At 47.5% G+C, this 12,300-nt stretch overlaps 1 protein-coding gene across 1 annotated transcript in view; it reads left to right on the forward strand.

Moving 5' to 3' along the window:
• Positions 1–12,300, forward strand: part of ADD2 (adducin 2) — a 35,123-nt gene that overhangs the window by 3,128 nt on the left and 19,695 nt on the right. The window contains exon 2 of the mRNA XM_034430649.3: positions 11,313–11,523. Coding sequence (XP_034286540.1) covers positions 11,341–11,523 — 183 coding nt within the window. The 5' untranslated portion in view covers positions 11,313–11,340. The remainder of the gene's footprint in view (positions 1–11,312; positions 11,524–12,300) is intronic.

Raw genomic sequence — 12,300 nt, forward strand, 5'->3', positions numbered from 1 at the left:
AATAACAGCCCAACCTACAAAACATAACCATACAAGACAGACTAGGAATACAAATTAATATAAGGAAGAAAATGGTAAAGAACATCTGTCTGCTCTAGACAAGTTCAGATCACTGGGACCTGATGGATTACATCCCAGAGTTCTGAAGGAGCTGGCAGATGTCATCTTGGAAACATTGAACCTTATCTTTCAATGATCCTGGAGCACTGGGGAACTACCAGAAGACTGGAAAAGAGCTAAGTTTGGTTCCCATCTTCAAAAAAAGGGGAAAAAAGAGATCCAAGAAACTACAGACCAATCAGCCTGACATCAATACCTGGGAAGATCCTGGAAAAGATAATCAAGCAATAGAAGCAAGCCAAGTTATAATCACTAGCGAACGTGTGTTTCTCAAAAACAGATCTAGGGGTGACATGATAGCAGTGTTCCAATATTTGAGGAGCTGCCACAAAGAAGAAGGGGGTCAACCTATTTTCCAAAGCACCAGAAGGCAGGACAAGAAGCGATGGATGGAAACTGATCAAGGAGAGAAGCAACCTAGAATTAAGAAGAGATTTCCTGACAGTGAAAACAATTAACCAGTGGAGCAGCTTCCCTCCAGAAGTTGTGGGTGCTCCATTACTGGAGGCTTTTAAGAAGAGACTGGACAGCCACTTCTCAAATGGTAGAGAGACTCCTGCTTGAGCAAGGTGTTGGACTAGAAGAATGTAACTGATGGAAGTTTTTTTTAGAATAGACAGCAAGGGAAGTCAGGGATGCTGGAGAACGTGTAATCTGTCGGAATCCAATCCAATACAACAAGCTCACTTTTTACCAATTCACAACAAGCAGAACATTTTGGGAAGCTGAAAAAGGTTCACAATGTGTTCTTTGGGCAGGTTGTGTTGCAGAAACAGTGCTGTTGACTTAAGGTGTGTCTTAAGGTGTCAGGATGCAAGTGTGCATGGAATAAAATCCATCATGATTGATCAGGTTGGACTTTAGGTGCATTATTAAATTTAATGTGTTTTTCCAAAATACTGGTATTCAAACCTTAATAGGCAGTTATCAATGGGTAGAATGGGTTTTAACTGCCAGATAGTTTGAGACCCACATCCAAGTTTGCGACAGTGCAGTGGCAGTATTGCTTCAGTTATTGTTGTGCCTTGTAAGTCTTTGCAACAAATGCAATACTTTGTTTAAAATGTGAATGTTGAGGCATGCCTTGCAGGGCAAGTGTGGGAAGTGTTGGAGTTGTTACACATGTTTGATAGCCTTTATTATTGCAGTTGTGAGCTTCACTTGCTGCTCTGTGTGTCTGTAGATGTACCCATCTGTACAGAAACTAAGTTAATGATTTGTCAGGATTTCTATGGCTGCAGAGCCTTGGAGGTATGGATTTCACGGAATCCTAAAATTATGGAGTTGAAGGGGATTCACAGGCATCATCCAGTCCAACCTTTTGCAATGAATCGTGCAGGGTGCTCCAGGCGTGGTCTCCCCAGTGCAGAGGACTTGGGGCATTTTTGCAAGTGATTCTTCTAACACAGCCCAAAACTGCATCCACCTTTTTAGCGCTTTCTCCCGCTACTGAGTCACGTTCAGCTGGTTGTCGGGGTCCACACCCAAGTCTCTCTCTGCTGTTGTGCTTCCAGGCCACAGATCCCCCATATTGTTTGCGTGTCCCGAAATATAATTATTTACATTTGTCCCTGTTGAAGCTTCCAACCTGCTAGATTAGTCTGCAATCTTCCTCTGTCATTTTGGGTGTAGGCTAGACTTCCCAATGTTACATCGACTGCAAATTTGATAAGCAGCCATCAGTCCTACCGTTCAGATTGTTAATAAACTACTCAAATAATATTGAAGAGTAGATAACATTTGAAGTAGCTCAGAGCAAACACTTGAGAAGCCTCTCGCTCGCTGCCTGTCTCCCCTTGAGATTTCTTGCCTGGGCTTCCCTTTGAGCAGCGGCTCCCTCTTCTCTGCCGCAGGAGATTCCCTGCCCCTCTCGCTCCCAGGAAAGCAGCCCTGTCCCTTTGCCCGTCTCTAAAGCAGGGGTGAAACCTCACACAAGAGTTTGCACAGAATGAAAGCGCAGTTTACTTGGCCCTGCTTAATAACATTTGGGAAAGAATTCCAGAATGATGTGTTGAACATGAGTAACGTGTACCTAGTGAAGGAGCCAGAAGGCTTAGTGACAGTATACAGAGTCAGTATCAAGAGATTTTATTTCCTTCTGAGCCACCCTGCCTCTCTTAAAAGTTGCCTTTGTCCTCACTCTTTAAGTGGTCAATCCAGTCCTGCAAAGGGGTGAATTTCTTTGCCGCTTTTTTTCCATATATATATTATATATTTGCAAATGCCAACCTTGTAGTTATTTTATGCAGCATCAGAAGCAGCAACAAAAGTGGTGCTGATGAAAGTGTAATTTCTTGGCAGGTGGTCCAGCATTTTCATGTGGAAAACAAACAGCCTGGATTTTGTGCAATTGCTCCACCCTTCCATTTCTCCTCTTTTGTCCCCGTATTGATTTTCTCCTCCCCTTCATGCTCAATCTTTCAATTCCTGTTAATCTGTTTTGATTACAGTAGGTCACAATCTAAATTCCTCCCCCTCCCTTTCCCGAAGCTGTCATTAACTCCTCTTAGTTGCTGCGTAACTGTGAGAAGGATCCAGGCGTCCTAGTGCAGCGGTCCCCAACCACTCCACCATGGTGGCCCAGTCCCGGAAGGGACACCCACACCCACGCACAGCTTCATCGCTTGCACTCGCGCACGAAACTACACTCGTGTGAGTGGCAGGCACTTGCGCTCGCGTGATCAGCTCCGCTCACACGAGCAGAGAGCCCTTGAGCGGAGGGGAGGGCACTTGTGTTCATGCGAAGCTTCACTTGCGTGAGCAGAGAGTGCTTGCACCTAAAGCTCCATTCGTGCGTGAGCGCCCTCTGCTCACACGAGTGGAGCTTCTCGTGAGCACAAGCGCCCTCTGCTCGTGTGGGTGGAGCTTCGTGCGCGCTTGCTGGCCCTCCACTCAGAAATCCAACTATGAAGAAAGCTAGAAAGCAAATCTTATTTATTCTGTCTTGTAATTGTTTCCTGAAGTGAATCTGAAATTAAAAATGCTTTTTTGTAAAAAAAAATTTAGTGACATGAATCCAGTTATTATATTTTTATTGGGAGCTGCTTTTATGAAGGGTAATATGGAAATAAATAAGCACATCTTTTCCATCTCAGGAAAAATGCAAAGGACAAAAAATTTTAAAGCATCCCAAAGTACGTGTTATGTCAGATTGCAAAGGAAGCGATGTTACTACCAACATAATCCTTGTTGTGACTTAAATAGAGTCTAGTTTCAGTTGCTAGTACCGTGAGCTGTTGAATCACACACACATATACATGTTTTAATTTACTGTCAGCTGTTCAGCTCAATTTCCCTTTGAGGCCAATTAAAAAGGAAGGGTTCTGTTGTCAACAAATGCCATGTAATTAAAAGCAACTGAGAGGCAGAGAGTCAAGTTTCCAGATGGCTGGGTTTTAACTGCAGAGAGCTGATGGGCTCTAGGGCTCCAATCCACTCCCCTTGAGCAAGGCTCACTTAGAGTGGATCTGCTCCTGTACTCCAGCTCCTGTAAGTGTACCAATAGACAGCAAACCCCACCTTCCCTCATAACTGATGATGTTTCCTAGTTCGGTCATGAAATGTCTGCACACAACCAGCCAATCTCAGAGAAAGGCATTGATCTCCATTGCCTCAGATCTTTGGAAGATGAATCACAGAGATTAGGGGACTGACCCATTTCCCTCTCAGAGCACAAGCTTTTGGGGAGCCAGGTGCTGAGCTGGCTTCTGAAGGCTCAAGACCACGAGAAATGATAATACCACTTTATGCCACACCAGTGAGTCCACACTTAAAATACTGCATCCAGTTCTGGTTGTCACAATACAGAACAGATGCTGAGACCCTAGGAAGAGTGCAGGCAAGAGCAACAAAGATTATTTTATTTATTAAATTTGTTTGCCGCCAATCTTGTTGCTATAAAGGCTCTGGAGACTAAATCGTATGATGAACGGTTGAGGGAACTAGGTATGTCTAACCTTTTGAAGAGAAGGATTGGGGGGTACATAATAACCGTCTTCCAATGTTTAAGGGGCTGCCAAAAAAAAAAGAATCATCTTATTCTGCAGGGCATCTGAAGGCAGGAGAAGAAATAACAGATGGAAACTTATCAAAGAGAGATCCAATCTAGAACTGAGAAGAAATGTTCTGACACCGAGAACAATTTATCAGGCTTTCCTCCAGAAGTTGTAGGTGCACCATCACTGGAGCCCTTTAAGAAGCCGTTGTCCAGAATGATCTAGGGTCTCCTGCTTGACCAGGGAGTTGAACAAGAAGACCTCTGAGGCCTCTTCTACCCATATGTTTCCATATGTGACTTTTTAGAGCAGTGTTTTTCAAACATGGCAATTTTTAAGATGTATGGACTTCAACTCCCAGAATTCTTTTTTAAAGTATGTCTTTTTAAAGTGTGTCTTGGGCAGTTAAAAAAAGATCAAGATGGCAGCCCTGCCCTTTGCCACCTGTGCCGTGCTTGACCGTGTCCTTGCTGCCACCCTGAAGCTCCTGCAACAGCCCAGTCTCCTCTCAGTTCTGAAAGGAGGAAAGCGAGGCCTCCCTACCCCTGGAAGAGTGGAATGAGCCCTCTGTCCAGTGTGGTCCTTCCTTTGCAAAGCCGACAAGCCCTGCGGCATCTCGGGAGCTCTGGCCATCCCATGTTTCTTCCTGTAGACACCTGGTATAGGTCCAAAGAGTAGCTTTAGATACAAGCAGGCCAGGATGTGATTGTATTGTGCCCTTCAGAAGAGGGGACACCTTTCCAGTGTCCCCCCTCAGCACTCCGCCCTGATACCCTGCTCACTTCAAGGGAGACAGGGCAAAGATGCAGCAGGATTTATTATTTATTTTTATTATTGCGATTTATATGCCGCCTTTCTCCCTGGGGACTCAAGGCGGCTTACAAAATGACAATTTCCAATACAAATCACAATGAAATAAAAATTAAAATCAGCAACCCTATTAAAACAATTTAAAATTATAACAGTGTACCCCCAAACGGATCAGTTAAGTTGATGGAAGAGCCACGTCTTCAGCTCGTGACGGAAGGAAAGAAGGTCGGGGGCTGTCCTGAGCTCAATGGGCAATCCATTCCAGAGGGTCGGGGCTCCCACAGAGAACGCTCTCCTCCTGGGGGCCGTCAGCCGACATTGTTTGGCCGACGGTACCCTGAGGAGGCCCACGCTGTAACTACCCGCGCTGCTGCATTCTGGACTAGCTGGAGCCTCCGGATGCATCCCAAGGGCAGCCCCATGCAGAGGGTGTTACAGTAGTCCAACCTAGAGATAACGAGGGCGTGAGTGACCATGGCAAGGGCATCCCGGTCTAGAAAAGGGCGCAACTGGCGCACAAGATGTACCTGTGCGAAGGCCCCCCTGGTTACGGCCATCAGATGGTCATCCAAGGACAGCCGAGAATCCAGGAGGACACCCAAGTTGCGGACCCTATCGGAGGGAGCAAGAGTCTCTCCCCCGATCACTAAAGATGGAACCTCCAGATCCCGGGATGCTGGCATCCACAGCCACTCAGTCTTGGAAGGGTTGAGTTTAAGTCTGTTCCTCCCCATCCAAACCTGCACCGCTTCCAGGCAGTGGGACATCACGGAAAGGGCATCCCTAGGGTGGTCAGGGGTGGAGATGTGAAGGATGTGCCCAAATGAGAGCCACCTGCCAGGCAAAGTAGCCCCTGGGACGTTGGTTGTGAAGGGAAATAGTCGGAATGTCACAGTATGCCAGTCCAGGAAGACTGAGCTAGTTTTGGACACTAAAGCAGGGGTCAGATGAAATGTTTTTTCTTCTTCTTAACAAACAGGTGCATGCTAAGCAAAAATTTTAATCCAGAAAAAAGAAATGCTCATGTGCCTCAAAAAATCAGAAGGATTTTCCAACTCACATAAAGTTTTGAATACAAATCCTTAGTGGGAAAAGGGGGTCCCTGACTCCTGATTTTTGCTGCCATGGACTAACTTTTCTCTCCCACTGCAATGCTTGCACGTGCCTTGAGCATCACAAGGTTCATCTCTGGTATTAATGTGACGCCAGGATGAGGGTTGGTGTGCCTGAGATAATGGGCATTAGAAGAGTGCACGTTTTGAATGTAAATGATTGATCCAAGGTTAGAAATCCATTCCAGGCCCTGGGATTGGGTAATCTCTCTAGAGAGCAGCTCTTAAATCTACAAACAGCTATTCCGCTGCCATCTCTCCTCCATCCAAGGACTCTTTTAAATGCCAAGTACAGTGCAGGGATGAAAAGCCATTTCTGCACAGAGCAATATCTCAAAAGTTAATTGTGCCTCTGGAGGCGTGAAACCCACAGACGTGCTTTATGCTCCAGGGCGTCTCAGAGCCGGGCGAAGGGGGCTCTTCTCTTGAAGGGCTGCTGCCCAATCATTTCCCTTCTTGACACATCAGGGTGGTTGCTCCAGACTCTGAAGAAGGAAGATGGGCAAAGATGACAGTTATGCCTGTCTAGGGATTGCTGAAGACCTGTGCAATCAAGGATGAAAAAACTTTAAAAAGTTGGATGCTGAAATAAAATTTTGTACAGGTGGTTCAAATATTTTCTAACATTTGCTTCAGTTCTGAGCCCCACAGCTGCCTGGAACTAGGGAATATTGGCTCCCTCAACAATTTCAGGCTATCGCCAGGCTCCCACAGCTGGTCCAACCACCCACTTCCCTGAGATGAAGGGCATTTGCCCAGATTTTCAGAAGAAGGCAGTGTAAGCCAGGCCAAGGCAGGACTCCATTGCAATAGGAATCTGTTTGGAGCTGTCCAATGTACATTGAGGGGCCCTTCGTTTGCAGGAAATCTGAACCAATCCCTCCCTGGGCCAGGAGAACACAAACTTTTCTTCCCTGGGCCACCCACAGTCTGTTGTCCACCAATTGCCTGCAGTGCTTTTGTTTTGGGAAAGTTGTGCCGTTTGAACAGTTCAAGGAACTTGACCTGGGTGATTATCCCCTCTCGGGCATTCCTTAGCCCTTCCCCCTCCCTAGGAATTTACCAACACCCAATGGTTCTGGGTAACACCTGCCAATTCCTTCAGAACTCTGGGATGTAAACCATCAGGTCCTGGTGATTTATAGTCATCAAGATCAGATAGGTGTTCTCTAATAATTTTCTTGCTTGTTTTAATTTTTATTTCTAGTCTGTCTTTTACAGTTAAGTTTTTTTTGCTATGGTTTCTTTTTGTGTGAAAACTGAGGGTGCAAAGAATGAGTTAAGCAGGTCTGCTTTGTGAGGAGTCCACAGATATTTTCACACCCCTCTTTCTGTACAGGTATCTGGTGTGATTTTGCCTATCTTCACCTGCTGCTTCCTATCTGTTAGAAAGCTTATGATCCACTTACAAGTGTGGTCAGGCACAGCTGAATCAGTTTAGTGAGAAGAATACCTGGAATGATGGGACTGAATGCTGAGCTGAAGTCTACAAAAAGGACCCTTGCATAGGTCCTTTGGGATTCATGATGTTGCAAGTTGTAGTGCAGCGCCATATTGACAGCATCATCTGCCGATCTATTTGCGCAGTAGGCAAACTGCAATGACTTTAACAGCTTAATGCTATTTTGAATTCCAGACCTCCGAGCTTTACAAGAGGAAGCAAAAGCATTTGTCAAGCATGGGGGCGGGGAGTCAAGGTTTCCAAGCTAAGCTACTCCCTGCATGCAAGGATTGGTTGTCCCAGAGGCTGCTCCAGCACCCGTGTGTTTGTCTCAAGCCTGCAAGCTGCCAGCCTTTGCTGGATCTGAACTGTGTCTCATGCTGATCCTGCTCCTCGTACGTCAGAGGAGCAGCCCTTTTGTTCAGGAAAAGAAGCCTTCCCTCAGCTGCACCCCCCCTCCCCAGAGACTTTGCAGCTGCCCCTGGTTGGAGAATTCTCAGCACATCTGAAGGGGCCAGCTGGGAGGGGGGGGTTGCCTTTGCATCTTGCTTGCTGTGTTCAGCAGATGCAGAGCAAGGAAGATGAGGCTTCCATTGCTTCCAGATCAGCCAGCTGCCCTGGGGAAATGGCCGCTACACAAAGGCTGGGCCGAGGGGATCCAGCGAGGATGCTCGGCAGATGGAAAGAGCTGATCTGTCTGTCAAAGAGCTTCTCTCTCAGTGACTTCACAGCCTTTGCATGAAAAAGCATCCCTTGTGCCAGGCGGGTTACATCGTGAAGTCTTGGATGGCCTTGGTGTGGCAGAAGTGAGGCCTTCGTTACATCCCATTTCCCCCTTCCTAGATGGATAGGCAATCAGGACCCAAGCAGATGGCATTTTGCTTTCCTTGGCTTTCACTCGCAATCCAACATCTCTTCATTTGCCCTGCAATAATAGCTCTAGTCATGTGATCAACATAAGCTCTCTGTTTTTCTTGCCTGAAGTGCCATTAAGAATCCGGAGCGTATCCACTTACAACAGGCCAAGCGAGCATAATGAATCAAAGCGTCTATTTGCTTTGAATTGCCACTGACATACCATCTTTAGATATTTGCAGCTGATTTTGAAAACAGGAGGAGAAAAATCCCATTGGCTGGAAAGGAAAAGGCAGAAGCCATCAAAGACCTGGAGACTCCTAGCTTGCAGGCTCTACACCTCTTCCTTCATGTCCTCCCCTTGGGTTCCCCAGCCAGAACCTCAGGAGAGACCCTGGCTCTGCCCAGCGCTCTGCCTAGAGTCCTAGACCCTGGCCTAACCCCCCCGCCTCGCCTGGGGATGGGCACAGAAGGGCTTGCAAGGAACAGTCCTGTTGATTTCAGGTGGGCAGCAGAAGCAGGATTTGTGGGGGCTTCGTTTTGTCCACTTGAGTTCTTTCCTTCACCAGAGGTCACTCATGAAGTCTAAGACGAGACTGTGTCAAAAGCCCTCCGATCAAAGATTATCTTCAAAATACATGGAAAGTGCTGGCCTGGAATCAAAGGGGAGCATTTTGTCCAACCTCAAAGGCACATCTGCTTAGGAGCGGATGTAATGTAACTACATCAGAGACAGACGGGTCAAAGCAAAATGGGAGTATAGAGAAAGGGCCCATTGAGAAATAAAATGTTCTTGAGACCGGGCTGGATCTGACTGGAATGGGACATAGAATCCTAGAGTTGGAAGGGACTCTTGAGGCCATCCAATCCAACCCAACTCCTGTTCAGCAAGGAACCTCAGTTCAAGTATCTCCAGCCTCTCCTTAAATACCTCCAGTAAAGCGGAGGCCACCACCTCTCTGGGTCAGTAGTTCCACTGGATCCTCCCTCGGACCCCTCTCCAGATGTGAGTTCAGAGGAGGAGGGGGAGTTTGAGACAGAAGAGAAAAGAGCAGCTTCCCCCTTGACTTTGCTTGTCAGAAGGTTGCAAAATGTGATCGCGTGACCCCGGAACACGGCAGCCGTCATAAATATGAGTCAGTTGCCCAGCATCCAGATTTTGATCACATGACCCTGGGATGCTGCAACGGTCGTAAGTGTGAAAAATGGTCATAAGTCACTTTTTCAGTCCCCTTGAAACTTTGAACAGTGACTAAACGAATGGTCGTAAGTCAAAGACTACCTGTATGTTCAGGATTGCAATTAGCAATATATTTTTTCCTGAATCAAATCTTTGGACCATCTTCTCCTTTCTAGCAAATTAGGTTGAGTTGTTGCTCTTGCAGGAGAATTCCATTTTTTTTACGGGGGGAAGAAATTCATCCTTAATTAATCAGACTTATCAGAGCTCAGAAAGCCTATTGCTCTCGCAAATAACTTTTTTTTTTTTCATGATTAGAAAATGCAAAAAATCCCGTGTAATGAAGAGGAGAGGTCAACAAGTGTGTTAAAATTTCTACCGGCTCTTCTGGCTTGTTTGAATGTGATTCAGAATGATATAAAATGCTGGCACAGAAGCATCTCCCCACGTTACCCAGGACTACGGCAGCCTGCAGGGTGTCTGGCCTGGCCGTGGTTCCCTCTGAAGTCCTGTGGCAATGTGGCCCCTTCGAAAGCTGCCCTCCTCTTCCCCGGGAGAGGCTTGGGGGCCTCTGACTTGCTCCCTGAACCCAACGATGCCCTTCCTTCTCTCCCTACCGCCGTGTCCCCAAGCCCTCGCCCTTCTTCCCTGCCCGGCTCTTTCCAGGGAGGTTCTCAGAGGGGTTTCGTCAAACAGATGGGTGCCTTTTCTGACCTCAGTGAGTGCCCACGGGCAGGCAGCACCCCACCCGTCCTCTGGGACCCCGATCACTGGGCCACTTGGATCATTAGAGTTTGATCTGGAACGGGAGCTCCCCGTTTTGCCTTGCGGACAGAAAGGGCCAGGGCATTTCTCCTGGGTCAGGGGGCCCTCCAGGCCCATCCCCGGGCCTCCTCCTCATCATCATCATCAAGGGCCTCCCCTTCCCTGGCATGCCACCTTGAAAAAGGGCTTAGAAAAAGGCGAGTTCAGAAAGACATTCAATAAATTTAGGACGCAGCAGATTCTCCTTGGCTGGAAGGAAGTCTTTTCTAGCTTCCAACTTACTTTAATACCAGTCTTTATTTTTACATTGGTTGGTACATCTGGGTAACTAGGCAACAGGCACAATGCCTCCATCTTTAGAGAGTGGGAGGCAGCAGAAGCAGTTCTGTCCTGGAGGGGCAGGGAGAATTGAGCCCAAAATGTATGGCGTGTTGTTACATGAGACATTTAAATGAATTTTGCCCCATTTTATGACCTTTCTTGTTACAGTTGTTAGGTGAGTCACTGCAGTTGTTAAGTGAGTGATACTGTTGCTAAATGAATCTGGCTTCCCCGTTGCTTGTCAGAAGATCACAAAAGGTGATCACGTAATCCTGGGACCGTCATAAATATCAAGACAGTTCCAAAGATCGGAATTTTGATCATCTGACCCTGGGGATGTTGCAATGGTCATAAGTGGGGGAAGTGGTCATAAGTCACGTTTTCCAGTGCTGCTGCAACTTTGAAAGCTCAGTAAATGAACCGTTGTAAATTGAGAAATACAGGATTCCTGTATTTCTAGACTGGAAAGTACTTTTCCCTAAACAAATAAATCCTGGTTTTATTGGAAATGAGTTCTTTTCCAGCTACCAAAACTTTTTACCGATGGATACAGCTCGCACTCCGGGAATTGGTTTGGTAAATGTGGCACCCAAGGCAAAGTTGAGGATTGAGCTCCAGATCTGAAGAGGTCTTCTGTAGAGGTCTACTTGTCAGTAGTATGCCTGGATAGTCTGCTCCACCCCTGAAATGTGGCTTTTGGTGCTTCCTTGCAGCTCCCCAAAGTTGACCATCCGTTTAAAAATGAGTGACGAAACCATCCCCGAGGAGGTCTCCTCTCTCCCTGCTCAGAGTCAACATTACTTTGACCGATTCTCAGAAGACGACCCCGAGTACCTGCGCATCAGGAACATGGCTGCGGACCTGCGCCAAGACTTCAACCTGATGGAGCAGAAGAAAAGAGTCAGCATGATTCTGCAGAGCCCCGTGAGTAGATCCCCTCAGAGGGGTCGCCAGCTGCGGGTGGAGGGTTAAAGCGAGGGCAGAGGACCTTCGCATGGTGGGATTAGCGACCCTTCCTGGAGGGCTGTGTGACCTGCTCAAAGTTAGGATCCGAAGGTCCCTCTTCAGGCTGAATCCCCACGCCTCTGCACTGGGGTCAGGAGCAGTGAAGGAGGGAGCAGAAGAGACGCCCGTCACCCTCCTGGGCTAAATTGCCTGGGCCCAGGGGGGAAGCTGAGGGAACCCCGAGTCCTCGCTCAGCTCTTTGGGCCAGAGGCACAGCTGGTTTCCAGAGCTTCGTACTTGGCTCTCTTCTCTTGCTCTGGGCTAATGGTAACTTCCAGGGCCTCAGCTAAGGTGGTCCAGCAGGAAGCAGAGAAGAGAAGGGGAGGGAGGGAGGGAGGTGGAAATAACTGCTCTTCCTCTTCCTTGGCCCTTCTTGGCTGGTGCAGCTCACAGGGCTTTGCCCTACTTCCTTGGGGTTTTCTTCCAGTGATCTGTCACAGGATTCCTGATGGTTGTGGGGAGCTTTTGGGTGCGGACTTTGGATAAGCTGCTGGGCAGGACTGCCAACCTTGTGCTTGGCCCAGGGAACTGACGGTGGGTGCTGTGGAAGAGAGGAACTGCAGGGGGTGTAGAGCAGGGCTTGTTGGTAGATCTCCAGAAGGCCTGTAGTAAGATTTTCATCCCAGTCCTGTTTCCAGATGGAAGATTCCTGAAGTTACCAAACAAAATGCGTTTTCCTCCTTATAAGATTTTTAT

The sequence above is a fragment of the Pantherophis guttatus genome, chromosome 9 (genome assembly GCF_059756535.1).
Source record: "Pantherophis guttatus breed Tessera chromosome 9, ASM5975653v1, whole genome shotgun sequence".
In the NCBI taxonomy this organism is placed as follows: Eukaryota; Metazoa; Chordata; class Lepidosauria; order Squamata; family Colubridae; genus Pantherophis; species Pantherophis guttatus.